At 40.4% G+C, this 19,370-nt stretch overlaps 2 protein-coding genes across 2 annotated transcripts; one reads left to right on the top strand and one right to left on the bottom strand.

The window, feature by feature from the left end:
• Positions 1-527: 527 nt before the first annotated feature.
• On the top strand, positions 528-10,885 carry cpeb1b (cytoplasmic polyadenylation element binding protein 1b; the record flags this gene model as incomplete). Its single annotated transcript, XM_079242926.1, has 12 exons — positions 528-542; positions 771-939; positions 2,731-2,952; positions 4,169-4,398; positions 5,613-5,862; positions 5,953-6,066; positions 7,040-7,144; positions 8,248-8,384; positions 10,119-10,317; positions 10,410-10,504; positions 10,609-10,689; positions 10,775-10,885. The coding sequence occupies 12 exons, from the start codon at positions 528-530 to the stop codon at positions 10,883-10,885; spliced, it is 1,728 nt and encodes a 575-aa protein (XP_079099052.1).
• A 2,528-nt stretch (positions 10,886-13,413) lies between these two features.
• On the bottom strand, positions 13,414-19,370 carry LOC306767279 (small ribosomal subunit protein eS17-like). Its single transcript, XM_079255203.1, has 5 exons — positions 19,336-19,370; positions 18,239-18,390; positions 14,165-14,270; positions 13,759-13,824; positions 13,414-13,533 (listed from the first exon to the last, which is right to left on the bottom strand). Exons 1-5 carry the CDS (start codon positions 19,336-19,338, stop codon positions 13,456-13,458), a joined length of 405 nt encoding a protein of 134 aa, XP_079111329.1. The 5' UTR covers positions 19,339-19,370; the 3' UTR covers positions 13,414-13,455.

Here is a 19,370-nt window from a genome sequence, read left to right as displayed (position 1 = left end):
TACAGTTCTCCATTTACACTGTTCTCAGTCATACCTGTTTTATCCTTTTAAAAACATATTTATAATTATATTTATCATTTATCTTCATCACTATGTTTTTTTTTTGTGTTATTTTTGCTTTTTAAAATTTATTTATTTATTCATATTGTTGACTTACATTTGTGTTATTTGGTGCAGTTTCTAAACCATTTCCTTGTGACATCAATAAAATAATATATTTAAAAAAAAAATCTTAAAAATGAGTGCCAAGCTTCAGGTCGATAGCTGATCCGTTTGCAAACATTTAAAAGATCTTTAAATTCAAACTAAAATAATAATCACGCCGCAACACAATAAGTCACGTGCTGCGGCGTGTCCCTTTGATGTGGAGCACGTGATCCCGAGGGGCCCTGAAGGCGCAGTTATTCGCCAAGCACACGTTTACCACATTTAGACTAATTAGCAGCTAGCAGACTTAATAAATATGACCTTTTGTTTGAAGCAGCGGTCGTTATTGTGACATTTCTCATAGGCTGTCTGTCCACATCATGGCGTTTTCCCTGGTGAGTCAAAAACAGAGTTAAAATAGTTCTGGACGAAGTTTAAAGTCATTTAAGCTCTTAGTTGGTCATAAAAACGACTAGCAATATGATTTGGACCAAATTCCCACATAAATTAGATTACACAAATAAATGTAAAAGAGTCCCAAAGTCTGCTTTTGTGTAATTAAAAAAAAAAAAAAAAACAGAATAAAGACTTGAGTCGAAATTGGGGCTAATTTTGTCCTGCAGAGAAACGATGCCCACAGGCCGGAGAGCCCGGACGAGTCTCCAGCCCTGTCTACCTGCAGCAACGCAGACATCTTCCGCAGGATGAACACCATGCTGGGCAACGCGCTGGACTTCACCGGTGTGTGCACCACACCGAACAACGCCAAACAAAAGCCAGACCTGCTCTGTGGTAAATTTAACTTGTTCACTCTGGCTGCAAAAGCGGGAAAAAGTGGTTGTTGTGAACGCAAAACGGGCAGTTTAGCTATTTAAAGATGAATCTTCATTTTGTGAGCGACTTGTCAGCTTATTTTAATGGTCAGGCATTCATTCTTGCACATTTAGTGCTTAAAATCACACTATCTGGACTTTGTAAGATGGTAAGAGTCAAGATTTGTATGTTTGTGGTGACCAAGAGGTAATAACTCAACTTCAACTACTTTTTTCTTTTATTAAGCTTCTGGTCCATGAAAAAAGGCTTCTTTAATAGTTTTCATGATATATGGCAGATTGGTATACCAAACTAGACAAATATCCTGAGATTTGAGTAAGAAAATGGCTCAAAAAATGCATAGTTGCAAAGCTAACCAAGCTTAAGCGCTTGCATCTGCCAGAAAACTCCTTCAGTTCATAAGTTTTAACTGTATTTGTTGGTAATTTGTTTGCTAAAAATATGAAATTCTTCCCTTTTTAAAAAAAAAAAAAAGTTGAATGTAGTTGCACACAATCGGGTTTGTAAAGAGCCATAAAATGATCCCAAATGCAAAACAAAATGCAACGTCCAATGAAAAGTTGCATCCTTGATGCAGCTCCATCTTTTCTCATGGACTCTATTAAACCTTCACCTTGTCATTATCATTTGGTTGCCAACAGCTGATTCATGCTGCATTGCTGGTTTGCAGCATTGCAGCAGTCGAGTTCTCCTTTTTTTTTTTCTCTCTCTTTAGGAGTGAATTTGCCAAGAAACCAGTTCTTGGCATGGTGTTTGTCCTTTGAATGAACTTGCTTCAAGCATGTCAGCGCTTTATACTGTGCAGTTTGACATGGCAGCTCTGCAGCTCAAGTCTTTTGTAACTTTCAACAGAGGAAAACTAAATTGGATCACAATTAGAACTGGGCTAAACTTCTGCTGTGGCCTCTGCCCCATCTAACCCAGTTTGGTGTTGCTGAATCAGGGTGTAACTGGAAGCTGTCCAACCATAGGAGCTTGCATTGCAAGTCTGCGCTGTCCTCAATATCTGATCAGTTGCTTCTGCGACGGGGAGCTCTGCATGTCTGTTCATCGTTTTTAGAGAAATCAATCTCACAAGCCATTGATTGCTTTTAAAAAAGGAAAGAAAAAAAAAAACATCCTTGTCTGAGGTACTTTTGAGCTGAAGTGTGCTGAGTCATTTACTCCCATGCTGCCCCCTACCATGCTGCTGTAGCTCAGCTCCCCTCCCCTCCTGCCTCTGTCAGCTCGCTCAGGAAACAAGGCTAGACACAGTAAGCACCACCAGTATCGGCAGTGGCAGCTGTCGTCCCACTGACTCAGACGTGCTGTGCCTACCAGAGAGGGGAGCACTTCTATCAACAAGCCAATAGCTCCGACAGGAATTTTTCATTACACAGTTGTTAGGCAAGGAGGCAGGGAGGTGGGGGTAAGGCTGATGTCATTAGCAGGGGTGTGCGAGTGCATCAGCAGCCATGTCACATGCTGCTAGGTGGGTCAGTGATGCGGACGGAGATGCATGGCAGTTGCACCGGGCACAGAGGCAGCAGGTTAGCTCTGCCGTCGGCCAGGGTCGGGGGAGACGTTGCAGTGTGGGGAAATTTTTCTTTTTCAAATGTGATTTATCTTTTTACAGAGGATGTGTTGCCAGACCTCACCCAGTCCTTTCCTCTGTACAGCAGACTGGTACCACTGCTTGTTTTCTGACTTGCTAACGTTTCTCTCCCTTCTCTCCTGCTACATCTCTGAACTGGACCTCCGGTCCAAAAGAGTCCGAGCTGGCTGCGGTGGGCAGCAGGAGGATGCTTTTCCCCAACTGTGGGGGCATACCTGGCTCCCAGGAGATGCCTTCATCCAGGGGCCCGTCGGATGTCACAGACCTGGGCCTTGGCCTTCAGTCTCTCCGTCTGTCCAGCTGGGACAGACCATGGAGCAGCCAGGAGACAGACACACATACTCCCCCTTCCCAGGTTCAGACCAGCTCACCCTCCAGTGAGTACTGAAACTTGTTTACCTGAATGTTTTCAACTTGGTTTTATCTGTTTGTGGTAGTTTTAGTTAGTTTGGGCTCATGACCCAGTTTATTTACACATATAAAACTGATATTTTAGTAGGATTAATGCAGTGTTGACGTGTCGTTAATACTGAAATTTGTGATGGTTGGTTAGCAGCCATCTGTCTGTGTGGGAGCAGACTGTAGCGTCGCTAGGGAGGATGATGTGGCAGTTTTGCTTTGTTGCTTCTCTAGAAACCAGCAAGCAAAAACAAGCCAGTTAAGCTACTTTCTTTTCCCAACCTCCCCATCATGTTACCATAGATCTTCTAATATTACCCGTTGATATAATGTGGAGATGTTAAGACCTGTAGGCTTTGTTAGACAGCAGGAAGGGGTCTCTCATTGCTGTGAACAAAGTTTATGTAAACGCTGACACTTGGGATGTCTGGTAAGAATAATGTCCATATGGAGTCACTAATTATTATAATCATCTGTTCTGACTCCATTTGGATCAGTTTATTTCATGTTCAAACAATCCTGGCAAATTTTCATTTAGGTTTCTAAAGTGGGCCTGAACCGAAGTGGGACAGAGCTGTGAATACAGCCTACTACTGAATAATCCCTTTAGAGCCCCCATGTTCGCTGTCACAAGCCATGCAGTTCATGTCTCACTGTTGGCAGCTGACTCACTTGGTCATAGAGGAAGGAAGATTGGTTAACTCAAAAGGAATTCCTGCTTGGCAGTCTGAGCTGGATTGGGAACTATGATGAATGAACTAGCTTGCAGTAATTTAGGTAAAGGCAAAGGCTTCTGTTAGGGTTTCTATTAATAGCAGCACAGTCAGAAATATTAAAAGTAGGAAATTTCCCAACTTGCCCCTAATTGTTTCAACATTTAAGCCAGCTGACACATCAGGTACTCTTCTACAAGCTTAACTTAAATTTGTATTTCAGCATATTGAATGATATAGAATTTAACTAAATTTGGCACAAAACCTTTTTGTTTTGCTCTTTTAGTTTCAAATGGTCACTTTTTTTTTTTTTTTTTAAAGCCTGTTATTTGCAGCGTGGCTTGTTGACAAATCAATACTGCTCTGTAGACTCAGCACATGCATCCCATTTTCTGTAGTTTGCTCATCTTGCAAAATGGGCATCAACACACAAGCTGCCTGGGTAAGACTGTAAATGCTGTGCTTGTCTTGTCTTCTCCAGTGCTCGGCATACTGAACAGTCCCTTCAGTAGTATCCTTGGTAAGCCCCAAGGCTACTTGCCCCATGAGTCCATGAGCATGACTGCTGACTTCCTGGAGAAGTTCCCCAGCGTGGCACGCATGGCAAACCGACTGGACTCAAGCTCCTTTCTGGATTCTCGCTCCAGTAGCCCTGAAGACTCTGAGACCAGCGGCTTCAGCTCTGGTTCAGATCACCTCTGTGACATGCTGGTAAAAACATCACTTTCACTCCCTTTGATTGCAGGGCTGCAAATGTTGGAAACCACCATGTTAAAATTCTCTCCTCCATAGCAAAGTGACCACTTTGGCTGACTTGCAGATTAAAGAACATAAAGTATAAAGAGGATGATTTAAGATGAGCTTTTATTGCTGGTTTCCTTTAACAGAATCAGTTTGAAGTATCTCTAAAGTTAAACAACCTCCTGTATCACGGCATCATCATATTAGAAAGCGCAGTAATACATGGAAACGGTCACCTGAAGCACTGATGAAACTTGATTTTTCTGGTTTCCATGGACACTGAAAAGTCTTCCACGATGCCTCTGACTGGCTCTGACAGCCAGCAGTCCCTGCTTGAAACGATGGACGTTTCAGTCCCAGCCTTCATGCTGTGTTGTCAGGCGAGGCTGTCCTCCTCCCTGACGAGCCAAAGTTGCCTTTAATGTTTTGCCAATTAGCAAAGTGAAAGCTGATAGTACATTAAGAATTGCTTGGATGGCTCACAGGGGACATCTTATTTAGACATGCCTCTGGTAGCAATTTGACATTTCTGCAGAAACCCATAGACCACAAAGCATTTCCCCACAAATGCCACACAGATGTTTGTGGATTTAATGAAATGAGGTTTTTTGGAAGTTGTACTCTTTAATTTATTAGTCCAGTCTTTATGGCAGTATTAATTAGTGTAACAGTATTAATCTGAAAGGAAAAAATGATTGACTTGAAAGCAGAGATCTGTCTGGAATACTTCTAACATCATTGTGGTTGCATGCACAGTTGGTATGCATGTACAAGAGGGGAATTTAAGGAATTTAATTTTTCACTGAAGTGTCTGATGCAGCGACACTGAACTGTGGAGAAGATTCTGCTGCTTTAAACGTCCATCAGAAAGCATACATGGGAAATGACAAACTCCCTTCAGACTTTTACTTGAGGTTGGTGAGAAATGCCCAGTGGGGAGGAGGTGCACATTTCCTCACAGGCTCCATGTCAAGTCAATGGGGTGGCAAGACTCGGTGTGGTGGTGGCGGCGGCAGCTGTGTTGTCCAGCTGTTTCTGGAAGTTGAAATATCAAGTGAATTATTGAAGTGGGTCGACGATATCGTGGTAACTCACTGCAGTTCTGCATAGAATGGATCCAAAGCAACCACTGACTAGTTCTTTCTGCTCCTCTCTCTTGTTGTCTTAATGGGTCTGCTCTCCAGTCCACTTTACGGATTTCCCCTCCCTTACCCTATCTGGCATCAAGTGTGCAGAAGGATTTGTTACGATTGGGCACCCGTCTGGATCCCCAGGATACTAGCACACCGCTGACCCCACCATCCAGTGCTGCCCCACCAACCATTTCCCGCCGCTGGCGCACTGGCTCTTCATGGACTGGTTCCGATGTGCTCGACCAGTCAGATGATACTTTCAGCATTGAGAGGGAGGCGCGGCTGCACAGACAGGCTGCAGGTATTTTTTTTTTTTGTCCATTTTTTTTTAAATTTGCTGTGAAACTTAAGTAAATCTCAGATGTTGGCTAACTCTTTCTGCACTCGTTAGCTGTGAATGAAGCCACATTTACTTGGAGCGGTCAGCTGCCTCCCAGAAACAACAAGGATCCTCTGTATTCCTGCAAGGTCTTTCTTGGTGGTGTGCCCTGGGACATCACAGAAGGTAGCTGCTGACACTGTTTTCACTGTGGAAGACCTGTTGTCTGAATCTGAGCTTTATTTTCTGCATTTTATGACATGAGTTTAAACCAGATGAGGACATACCCAAACCTCAAGAGCTTTACACAGTCCTTCAATTTTTTGTCTTTGCCATAATCAGAGCTTGAATAAGAACTTGGCTAACATGGCAACCTATGGGCTTCATTAGCTGATTTTCAGACCCCTATAGTGACTTTTTTTTTTATTTTTTATTTTTTTAAAGCAACTAACTAATCTAGCAGCATTTTCTGGTGGTATTGGAGACTTTGGTCCAGTTTAAGTTGGTGTGTATTTTATTCTTGTTGAACAGTAGCGTAAGCTGCTGTAGCCCCTTCCTTGTTTAAAAGAACATGCATGGAGCTTGTTTCTCATGCAGCTCCAAGCTGCAGTAGGAGTAGATCATCATTTCCTCTTCATGATCAGACTCTGATCTTGCCCAGACTTACTGTTGTATATTGATGTATTGTGGACAAAATATTTAACTTGAATACTGTAACATGTAGACTTTTAGATTGCAGCTTTAATGTACTTAAAATGACACTAACTTTAGGTCTGTTCGATTGTGGCCAGGGACTTTTTTTTTTTTTTTTAACTGTTTTTCAATTGAAATGCAACTAATTTTTCCAGAGCTCGACTTGACAATATTTACAGTATCTTTGATTCAGCAGTATGTTAATTTCTATTTAGTAAAAAAAAAAAAGCTGCTTTTGGGGGTGAATATTGTGTGGTTTAAATTAAGATGTAAGTACCAAGCCTTTTTTTTTTTTTTTTTTTCTTTTTAGTCCCACCCTGAATTATCACATTTATCTATTAAAACCCTTTTTATTCTTGATGATCTTTAAAGCTTTCAGGTTTTTGATCATACATGTGAACCAGATGTTTGGTTTTACTGGTGTCTATAGTGTATATTGTCACCTGATCCTCCCTCTTTATTTCAGCTGGTCTGATCAACACCTTCAGTGGTTATGGCCCTCTGACTGTGGAGTGGCCGGGTAAGGATGGAAAACACCCTCGCTGCCCTCCCAAAGGTAATATGGCTAAAGGTAATGACAAGCTGGTAGGCGTGTTTTTGTTTTTCTCCTTTCAAGCTTCAAGGCGGCACTGGTGAGCACGTGGTATCTTGAGTTTAACTCCTGGTTTTCCACAGGATGGTGATTCTGGGCATATGTAGAGCATGAAATATGGTGTTTGTAGCAGGTTGTGGGTTAAAAAAAAAAAAAAGCACTGAAGTTTTCTGAATGCCAGCTTGCCATCTAGACATTACTATTGGAGATTTAGTCATAAAAATTTAAGTGTACTTGTTGCCTTTTGCTTCAAGTCAAACTATTTTCCTCCAAGTTAGGGTTTTATTTGGGTGTCAAGGATGGTTACAATCAGAAAATAGGACATCATTGATGGTATATATTAGATGTTTGAGACTGTCAAAGGCCACACTAGGATGGTTTGCTAATGGACAGGGTAAAAATTTTCAGTAGGACGATCAAGCAGGAGATCCAGAGGAAGACTAGGGGTTTATGGGTGTAATAAAGGACATGTTTGTCTAAGAGGACGATGCAGATTCATGTCTTGAACCCTGAAGTGTCTTCACATGTAACTGTAAAAATGAATTAAGAAATATAAATCCTTCTTTTTTTATTTTTTTTAATCAATCTGCAGAAATTCAACTGCTATAATCCATAGTTGCTTCCATTAATTTTTGTAGTGATTGTGTAATGACTCATGGCAAATATAATCAATCTAATTTTATTCAAAATTGCCAAGCCAGTTTAACAATCACAATTTTATCTTTTAAATGGGTTTTTTCTCTACTTCATCTGTAGGGAGGAGTCATTCAGGTGATCCATTTTGTCTGCATTTTTGTTGCCTGCAGTTTTAGTTAAATGGACCATTAGCATTTTTTCCCTTTACATTTGGTTTTAGTCTAATTTAAAGTTGTATTTCTGCAACTTGAATTACTATTTCAGTAGGCTGCTTAAAACTTTGATACATAAAATTAGAATGCATGTGGGTTAGTAATGTTTTTAATCTAATCTAGTCAAGCAAAAGTGTGCCATGAATTTCTGAGTACTTGTATCATACAGCCCATCAGGTATAATTGAATCAAAGTGCCTCCTTGGTATCCTGACAGTTCGCTGTATGTCTGTAGGCTACGTTTATCTGGTCTTTGAGAATGAGAAGTCTGTGCGGGCTTTGCTGCATGCCTGCTCCCAGGACCCTTTTCACCCAGAGGACAACAGAGAGTACTACTACAAGATGTCCAGTCGCAGAATGCGATGCAAGGATGTAAGTAGAAACTAAAGACACAAAGCATCACTGGCACTGAACAATGTATAAGCTAATTCAAAACTCTGTATATAATACATGCTTTATTGGCATTTACTGTACAACAAAGCTAAAAATGGCTCATAAGTTAAAATTACATGCACATTGTGGATTGCTTGATTGTAGATGTATTGGTGCCTCAGAGTGGATCAATTTAAGATCGTAGACTTTTTGTGGGAAGTTAAACTTTTTGTGGCAGTAGTAATCTTACTATTACCAAAGCATATAAATTTTGCAGGGTGGCTTGATAACTTTATCTGATTTGTTAAAATAAGAAGAGAAATGGTTTGTATGGTTTGAGTTTCACTGTAAAGGTGCACCTTTCCTATGTGGAAAACTTGTTAGTCAGTCCTTGGCAAGTTGCACCTGCTGTAGACTTGTGTGGTTCAGTCTACCTCAGTGTGTCCTTGTACAATTCAAGTTGGTGTTTCAGAATCAGATAAACAACTTCTGCTTTGTTATGCCAGTGATCCTCAAGGCCCAGTGTCCTGCAGATTTTCTAGTCTCCCTGCTGGAACACACCAGACTTGGATGAAGACAAGCTCCACATATGTCTGCTAAATACATTGATTTGAATCAGGTGTGTTGCAGCTGGGACACTGGGAAAACCTGCAGGATACTCGGACCTGGATTGAAGATCCCTGACTGATGCAGACCATACACACACTGAGCTCTTTTTACAACAACCTCCCTTGCATATTGAGTGGTGAAGTGGATCAGACCACCCAACACATACATGCTGCCTCTGCATTTTCACACATGCACAATGTGTATCGGTTCATTTGACAGTGTCTTGTTTTCCTGTGAATTTGTCAGGAGCAAGGTAAGCTGCAGATTTAATTTTCATTGTCAAGTTGGCAACTTTTTTTTTTTTTTTTTTTTTGAAAAACCAGCTAGCATTGAAGAAACTAATACCAATGTCCAGCAAACATGTCACCAGAAAAACCACACAAGTGCTCATTTCTAGCTTCACCTTCCTGATTTCCACACTGATTTTTACTCTTGTCAAAGTTGACTTAATTGGATCCCAGTAATTGCTTGTTTTGTAATCTTGTTAAATTTCAGATGCCATCTGCTTTTTTTAAATTTTATTAGAAAATGCATATTTCATGTGCATGAGGGTGTAGTTAAGAGTACAAAATAAAATGTACACGTATACATATCCCACAACATAATAGGAATTAAATATTCATTTACTAATAGTCACAAGATCATTTTTACTTTGTACCTGGGAGTTCTGCTTAACAGTGTAGATGGTAAAGGAAGTCCAAAGGTTCTTTTACAAAAATAGGAAGTTAATTCCTTTTAGATATCTACCCCAAACTGTTGCTTTTTTTTCTTCTATATTTTGTGGAAAGTTCAATTTACTTTGTGCATCAAACTTAAACAAGGTTCAATAAACTGATTTTAAGATTGGATGTGAAGATAAATGACAATTCCTTCATAGGAAAATTACATGCCATTACATACCAAACAAAAACTATAATTGTAGTATATCTGTAAAGAATAACTTGACAGCTCAGATTAGATCTGTTAACAACTTTCCATTAGTTCTTGTATTGCTGTAGGATTGTTTTAAAGATGAGGTGCTTTTATTTAAGCCATAATGAAGCACCTCTGATGTGGATTTGGGGTTCCATCAAATTTGAGATTTTCATTGTGAAGAAAAGACTAACCACTGATGTCCTGCCACAGGTGCAGGTGATACCTTGGGTGATCTCCGACAGTAATTATGTGCGCTGCCCTGCCCAACGTCTGGACCCCAGTAAGACGGTGTTTGTTGGTGCACTGCATGGCATGTTAAATGCAGAGGCGCTGGCCAGCATCATGAATGACCTGTTTGGAGGAGTCATGTATGCTGGCATTGACACAGACAAACACAAGTATCCAATAGGTGAGACAGGTTCTTATTTAGCACTGCCTTCCACATTGTGTTCAGGATTAATCCTTATATCTGGTTTTTACATTGACTGGCTTTCATTTCAGGCTCTGGACGCGTCACTTTCAACAATCAGCGTAGTTACCTGAAGGCTGTGTGCGCAGCGTTTGTGGAGATTAAAACACCCAAGTTTACAAAGAAAGTGAGATGAGATGATGCGATTTAATCCATTAAAACGATCAAGAGTTTTTCCTCAACTGACATAAAAGCATCACATACTGGAAATGAGCACTGGTTTCCTTTCAGGTTCAGATTGACCCGTACCTGGAAGACTCCATGTGTCAAGTTTGCCTTCGCCAACCTGGACCTTTCTTCTGCAGAGACCAGGTCAGTGTAAATGTGCTGGGGGAAACAAATGTGACTGTTTACAGTAAGTTGGTTCTCAGCTGATCTTTCTGCTCCGACATACAAGGCCTGCTTCAAGTACTACTGCCGCTCCTGCTGGCACTGGCAGCACTCGATGGACATCTTGAGCAACCACCGGCCCCTCATGCGCAACCAGAAGAACCGGGACTCCAGCTAGAGCAGATTGGAGCCAGACACTCTGAAGAGCCAGAGGAAGCGCTCCTCTCTACGGGACAAGGCTGCCCGCCAAGGAGAGCACGTGTGCCAGACGTCCCTCAGTATGAGGACACCATGGTACTCCACCAGGCACTGGGGATATCACTGTAGAAAATGTTCACTTTTGCACTTGCCTACATTTTTGCTGTTCACAGTGGCACTATGCACAGTGACCTTGTTGGAATAGACAAGGGGCCCTTCACACTTTAGCATTTTCCCAGACTTGTGGCCAGACAGAATGATGGGAGTCAGCCTAAGGTTGAGTGGATGAAAATGCCTTTTTTTTTTGTTTGTTTTTTTTTGTTTTTGTTTACATGTGTTGCATAGTGAAGAGCAATCACGCAAATCTCATTGCCATTCATTGGCAAATGCCATACAGTGCCTTTAAATTTTTATTTTCCCCCCCTCTTCCCTCCCCTTACCCCAGTTGGCATCTGTTTTTTCCTGTGCAAGCCAACTAGTGTTTCTTACTTTTGGGAGTTGAATGTTAAGCTTCATTTAACCAGTCGCATTTCAGACATTTTTACGCAGTTTTTTACTAATTTGTACACAAACGGTTTTAAGTCATGACATGAAAACTTTGAACAGAATTCTACCTGGTGGCTGTTTATGAGAAAATCCCCTTTTTAGTTTTCATTTTTCTCACATTTTTCTTCAGTTTTTTCTTTTTTAAATTTGTCCTCCCAAATTTCAACTGAATGGGCACAAAATGTTGGAAGTACTATAACTTGCTTTGTTGGTCCAGTTATATTAAATCTGTATCCGTACTACTGGAAATGTCTCAACAGGTCGTCCATCACTTCCCAAGCAGCTGATGGGTCTTGTTGAAACTTGAGTGAATCATTTGATTGTACATAGTTTTGATTTTTGCACTTTTTAATTTGCACGTGTGGAGAGGTGGCTGTGGTTTTTAATCACTTTTTGTACATCAGCAGGGGGACATGCCCATGTTGGAACAGCTGCTTGTTTCCTGTTGAATGTAAGAACTTCCACTAAGCTGATGATAAATTATCTATCCAGAGCTTGAGTAGACCCCAGTAAATGATCCCTCGCTTTCTTATCCCATTTTTGCCTTCCTGTTCCAGTTGAACATAAATGCATAAGCTGCGTGCCAAAGACAACGTGTCTTTACTTTATCCATTAGGTTTGTCATGCTGAGCTTGTTGTCCTTTAGCCCAGCTGCTTTTTAGAGTTTTGAAAGTCTACCTCATTGTGGTCTGCCAAGTTTGCTGCTACTTAACAGTTGTGGAGTATGTTCAGATTGGGCACAATAAAGGTGTTGAAGCATTAACTCTGCCTCGGTTCTTTGTTATTTTTCTGAGATTGTGGTCTAAAACATCCACAGCTTACTGGTGTCACCTTTTAGTCAAGGTTCTTAAAATTAGAAACGTGTGCTTTCTGGATTTTGATGTTTCAAGGGGATTTTAGTCTTTAGGCAACAGACTGAGCTGCTTTTTTTTTTTTTTTTTTTTTTTCCTCTTTGCACATGCAGGAGTTCGTTCAGACCAGCGGTGTCCAGCCCCAGTCTCTCTTCTCAGTAACCTGAGTCAATTTAAAGAGGTTTTATGCAAAATTTTATAGGCTGTGTGATCTGGTTAAGGTGTGTTGATACAGTGTGAACCTGCAGGACAGTCTCCCTTGAGGACTGACTCTGGAAACCCCTGGTCTAGACTATAGACTGTATGGTCTAGACCAGCGTTTCTCAATTCTGATCCTCAGGCCCTTCCTGCCGGTTTTAGACCTGATCCTCCTCCAAAGCACCTGAGTCTGATTATTGAACTCCCTCAAGTTCTTTGCAGCCTGTTAACGAGCCTTTATTTCATAAAACATTCAGGACGGGGGGGCCTGAGGACCGGAATTTAGGAACACTGGTCTAGACTAACCCTTCTCAGAGAGGTTGCCAGTCTATCGTAGGCTCAACACAAATGCAACCATTACCGCTCACTCACGCCTAGTTTTAATCATGGTTTGCACAGCAGTAGCATAGACTGACATGAAACCTTTAGGGTGGAGCTTCTTGAATGTGAAGCTACCAGTGTCCTGAAGACGTCAGCTACGTGGGAACTGCATGCTGGTTATTTCATTTGACATTGTTAATCTTGCCACTGAACATCCCAGATGCTTTAAACAGTTTTAAAAAGCTGGATGTAGAAATCAAATGTGATTGATCCTGTTTTAGGCATCCTTTGTACTGAAGAGATTGGACCAAGGAAAGCAGAAAATCCAGGTCTTCTGTCCTCATTGCTAGTTTAACTTGCATACGTGGCTGCAACAATGAACTCATTTACAATGCATTGCACAGTTTAGACAATATGAAGGATCACGCAAGGAACAAAACCAAAGGGGAGGAGCCAAGACACGGTGCTACTTTCAGATCATGCTAGCTCCCCAACATCACCTACCCCAACTTGTAGCAGATTTGGCTCCCATGAATGCAGCTGGAGGTTTTCACTGAGGAAAACATTGAGTGGCTTTAAATAAAAAAGGGGACCATGTTAAATAATTTCTTTAATCAGAGGTTACTACAAACACTTATAATCCTCGTGGTGTTTTGAAGTTCATTCCGATTGTTGGCTGAGTTACTTGAAGGTTGGAGAGACCACCAAAGTCCTAGACAAGGAAGGGAAAGGTGATTTTGAGCTGTAAGTCATTGTAAACATGTAGAACTTTGAACTTGTGAGCTGTATTGTTTAAAATGACAACTTTTCACATGGGAAAAGATTCTGTAAACTGCTTCACGTATCCAGACATCTGATCTGAAAGCAATGTTTTCAACTGGATTTTTTTAAAAATTGCAAAAAACTTCAGATGGAAATGTTTTCATCAAATTCTCACCAGCATCTTGAGCATTTCCTTCGTGTCGGGATCCACCTCAATGAGCTCCTGGTCCAGAGCAGAAATCTGCAGCATGACAAATGAGTTTGCAACTTTTACCAAACAAATGTTTCCACTCACACTTGCACCAGTAAACACCTGCTGGTTTTCACCAGTCCCAAATAAGATGAGCAAAGTTAAACAAGCCTTCTTAATTTACTTGTATTACTCCTGATATGGAAATCTGAAAATGCACTTGACACATTTTTAGCTGTACTGAAGAGCAATGGCCTATGTTTTCGAGCCTTAAGGTTCACCTGTTAGCACTCATGACTTCAATGCAGGTTCTCCAGACACATTATGGTCTGCAGTGACCTTGGAAGACAACTTAAGTTATGAATAACTTGTGAAATTTGTGTTTACGTACCTCAGGGACGTAGTTGTCCCTCCTCTCCCTCTCCTCTTCCTGCAACTTGATGGAGATTCCTCTGACAGGGCCACGCTGGATACGCTTCATCAGATGCGTCACATACCTGCGACAAACAACCTGAGGTTAATGTGTGTAAAAGCACAACAAAATAGAGACATGGTCTTGTCTAGACTCCACTAGGGCTGCAACGATTACTCTGGTAACTCGATTACAAAAATTGATCGAGGCAAATTATTTGCGTGGGACCATTTCACACTCAAAAAGGCAGAAAACGTTTGTGTGCTGTAAAGCAGGTCTCAATGTTGCAGCACCTGAAGCGAAAACACCCCCACTTCACCGCTCCAAGCGGAGATTCAGCTTCGCAATTTATATCAACAGCAGCGGCTGTTAAAATGTACAGTGTTATAACCTGTGATATTAGTCAGCAGTGACGAGGCATGGCGAGTTGTAAACTAACGCATGTTAACCGTTTTGTAATCCATCCTTCATCTGTCTCTTCTGAACACATGCCGAGTCAAAGCGCATGTTTTAGGCAGCGTGTGATGGCAGGCGGAGCCTCTGTTCCTGCAGCAAACTTTTATTCCGTATTAAACAGACACACTTTTAACAGACGTTGTCGTCCACCAAGACATCGGCTAGTTCTTCAATACTTTGGACATGTTTACAAGTCAGTCCTTCTTTCTACGTGAATTCTTCTTTTAATCTTTAAAAAGGCAGCAATTCACAATCGGTTGAGAATTTTTTCTCCACACATTGCGCGCGTGCACAAACAAGTTGGCACATTTTAAAATATACTTTTAAAAGATTTTAAAAGTATATTTTAAAACATTTTCCACATGCATTAGGTAGTAACAACACATGCAACAGCTTCACAAATATACATTTCTAGATTTACTTTGGTTGAGTTTCTAGTATTTGTTTTAAAAATTATAATAAAAAAAATATATATATATAATCGTTAGAGTACTCAATTACTCGAAGAAATAATCGACAGAGTACCTGATTTTAAAATATTTTGATAGTTGCAGCTCTAGACACCTCGATATAGCTACCTCAAACTTTGCTTGCTTGTCATGAACATTTGACAATATCAACATGTTTATTATAACTTGCAGTCCAAATGTTCATTTGAGGCATGGCTTGTAAATCTTGAGTTGTATTTATCAAGTGTCTTAGAGTGCCATTTTAGTTCAAAGTGCTGAGAATGTCTAGAATTTAGTCCTCTCAAAAAGAAGGGCAAAAAAAAAAAAAAAAAGCTGTTTATGAACTTTCTCAAGTCTAGGAATCCCTCCTCCTCCAGATGTGTCTAAAGTGGTTAGGAGTTGCCTGTACAGCAAGGTTGGACAACTCTGGTCCCTGAAGCAAGTTTTCCTCCTGCAGCACACCTGACATGCATCAGATTTAATTAGCAGACTTGCAGAGAGCTTGAAATCAAATTCTGCACAAGTCTGCTAATTACGCATAAATCTGAGTCGGGTGCGTTGCAGCTTGGAAACTCCCAACACTTGCAGGACTGTACAGGCAACTCCTAAACACTTTGGACACCTCTGGAGGAAGGATGGACTCGCAGGCAAGGTGGCAGAAACGTCCTTGGTTGTCTATATGGCGCGGTAAAGACGGCAGTGTGAAAACAAACACCAAGTGCCTGGACAACAGATAACGCTAACATAGTTTTGAAGACGTTCATGATGTTGAAAATAAAGGTTGCACATGTGACATCATGGTACTTTTCTGTCACAAACAGTGACCTTTTAAAAATTAAAAACCCCGGTAATATATATTCACATGTATTTGCAAATCTTCACTTTGGTCTGAGGGTTTTTAAAGAATCATTTTTGATTTCATAAATCTGCGTTTTCATGTGGATGACAGGCCAAATCAGAGGAATATCTTTGTTTTGTGTGATACGTGCTACGTGCCGACATGGCCTGAGTGTGTGTGTTGCTTTGGGTTAACATGAACTAGTGGTTACACTGATGGCAATGCTGTTTTCTGAAAACTAATTCAAAAGAAGAAGGCTACATGCACCGCTGGGACAGGAAGACATGGTCCTGTCTGGTTTATCACAGTGTCCTCAAGCATCACCATCCCAATCTCTCCTATGTAGTACAACTTAACCCTGTTTGGTAAATGAGACATTTCTCCCATTTCCTTATTCAAAGACAAATACAGTTTATATTTCATGTTTTCACTGTAAAACATCACGTTATTATGCAATAGGTCTAATAGTTTTATTCTAAAAACATACTATTAACGTAATAAAGTGCCAATTTTTTATTTGGTTGATGAGTTCATTTGTTTCCATTAAAATAAAATGAAAGATACTCATTGTCCATTTAACTGTTCAGAGAGACATCTCAAAGATATGTACATATTCCTAGATAAATGCTTTCATTCAGCATCAGTTTAATGTCCTTGGATGTTAAGTCATCTAAAATTCCCTTTATGGCACCTCGTCCTGTGACATCTCACTCTGACTGACGCAAAATTCACTCCAACTCCTTGCTAAGAGTGTGAGTGAAAGGTTTGATAACTTAAGTGTAACTTTTTGCACAGAAGCCAACTCTTTAGAGTGTTGTTAGGAGGAACTCTTAGAGGTTAAATGAACATGAATGATCAGGAACTCTGGCCATTAATTAGAATTTATAAACTTGAGGGCCTACAAATATTTCATTCAATACCCAAAAATAGTGATCGAATTCAAGCACCATTTGTGGTATGCAGCAAGAAGTGTACTCACCCTCCACCAATTAAAAGAAAAAAGTAATCAGTCTCCGATCTAATAACAACGTAATCGTTTCTTAAAGTGGAACTATTTTGTGCATTTCAGGCTAATTTATTTTTATTTCCTAGACCAGAAGGGCTGGGATTGATTGAGTTATTGTCACAAATCGCTTTATTTACTTCAGACCGACCCTCTCTGTAGGCTGTCAGATCAGCCTGCGGGCAAAACGAGTGGATTGAGACTCTTCCGCATTAAGCCCCGCCTCCCGCCACCGCGCTACATCGGAAGCGCGCACCGCACCTGCTTTCGCCATCATTGTAACATCTCATAAACAGAAGGATTAGGCTAATATGAACTCAATAAAAAAAAAAAAAAAATACAATGTCAACACATAGCATACAGCCCTACATGTTGGAACCTGAATCAGACCCTGAAAACGAAGTGGAAAACAGCAACCCACAGCAACGAATGCAGCAGGATGTCTCTCTTTGGTAAACTCACCAGCCATCATTGGAAATAACTTTATCCGACATTTTCCACCCGCCTGATGTATTTGTACATGCCCTTGTTAACCAGTAGAAGGTAACCAATCACCGAACCTTATCCCCCGGGACGTCACAAGGATTTCCAAGTAGAAAAAACTCTCTAAAACGACACGTTTTTTGTTGCCATGGAAACCGAACGGAGAGCGTGCTGGAACTCAAACTCAAACTCAAACATGCGTTTAGGTGATAAAAAACAGTGTCGTTCACATGTCTGATGAGGATTCAACACTGTAACACTGTAGAAAGCTCAGAAAACTCCAAATACCATAATAGCACCCCTTTAAGGTGAGAAGCTGTAGCAGCTAGATCTTAGAGGAAAAGTCATTTCTACAAACTCAGGTTACAGTTTCTCTGCAATACCTTCAGAAATGCGGAGAGCAGATCAGATGTCTGCATATTTTCTGATGGTGTAAGACTGCAGCAAAAGATCCACGTCTGACTCCAAGAACTGTCTGAAATACAGCTACCAAGCATTGTGTTTGCACCAACGAAGTAACCCTTTTATTAAGCAATCTAATCATAGTGTCACGCGTGCTTTTAGCATCTACAATTAAAATAAGTGCATAATCTTATACAGATTCAAGTTTTTAAACAATCATTTCCAACTAAACTAGTTTGAGGTGCACATCAGATTTTCCCCCTATTTAAATAACTAATAATTACACTGAAAATCACAAATAAGATTTAATGGTCAGGAGCTCTGCAACAGGAAGCTGACGAGTCACAACAATCTGAGCCAGAGAGGGGGGCTTTAGACAATTCCTCATGTTCAAGTGAACACAAACATACAACTGCACCCACCCTGCAATTTTGTTGCGCAGAGGCTTGCTGGGAATGATGGCGATCTCCTCGCAAACCCTCTTGTTGATGTGGAAGTCATTGCCCAGGCGTGTGTAGTATTTCTCGATGATGACCCTGGCGGCCTTCTTGACCGTCTTAGTCCTGACCCGTCCCTGAAGGGGAACAAAGACTGGAGCTTAATATACAACTCGCATATAAATCACACCGCTTCCAAAAACACAGAAACACATGATGTGGGAGGTAATCTTGTTCAACCAGCAAAGCTATATAAATGCAGTCTTGTAAATATAATAATAAAAAACCTCATACAATTAGAAAGTGTCACTCCAATTTGAAACAGAAGAATCAGCTGTCTGCAAAAAGTGTTTCTATCATGTCTGTAAACTAGTCTTAATGAAAATCTAAAAATGTAAAATTAAGGCATTTTCTAGACCTTGATTATTTTATTATATTGATGGCTACCTGAAAAAAAAATTAAAAAAATAATTTTTGATAAAAGTATCAGTGATGCTTTTATATATATATATATATATATATATATATATATATATATAAAATATGTGTGTGTGTGATTTCTTTGGTAGCCTTCAATATATTAAAATAATAATAATCAATATATTAAAATAATCGATAATAATCGATTCCTATCAATAATCACTGTCCTCCGGCGCTTTCAAAATAATCAAACTAAATTAAAAATAGTTCAGAAATGACAGAAAATCTGCCCTGAACTTCAGCGTTTTTGGCATTTAAGCATGAATAACTTATAGATAAACGGACATGGAGATGCTGCTTTTAAATACATCAGCCTTTGTTGTAACTGTCGGTCATATTTTCAGGAATGATTAAAAAGTTGAATAAAAGTAATAGAAAATTTAGAGGTTTTTGGTTGCTTTGGCAACGGACTGCTTCTAACTCCGCGCAGTTTGGCTGAATTTACGTGGTTTTTTAGACGTAATTGCGTCCAAATCCGTTAATAATATACTTTAACGCAATATGTGTAAAGAATTATGCTTTTACTCTTTGCTGGGTGACTGCATGATGAGGATTGAGAAGGATATTGAGGGATACGCCAGCGTGATGTTTCGCATACCCACCATGTTGGCTCGGACCGGTTGAAAAGAACCGTCGT

This window comes from Telmatherina bonti (genome assembly GCF_933228915.1).
Source record: "Telmatherina bonti genome assembly, chromosome: 1".
In the NCBI taxonomy this organism is placed as follows: Eukaryota; Metazoa; Chordata; class Actinopteri; order Atheriniformes; family Telmatherinidae; genus Telmatherina; species Telmatherina bonti.
The sequence above is the reverse complement of the archived record's forward strand: the minus strand, read 5'-3'. Positions and strand labels throughout refer to the sequence as shown.

Excerpts from the sequence above, each read along its gene's own strand:
- LOC306767279 (XM_079255203.1), bottom strand. Across the intron at positions 14,271-18,238 it reads CTGCGCAACAAAATTGCAGG|GTATGTGACGCATCTGATGA; the intron begins GTGGGTGCAGTT and ends TGTTTGTCGCAG. Across the intron at positions 13,825-14,164 it reads GGGACAACTACGTCCCTGAG|ATTTCTGCTCTGGACCAGGA; the intron begins GTACGTAAACAC and ends GTCATGCTGCAG.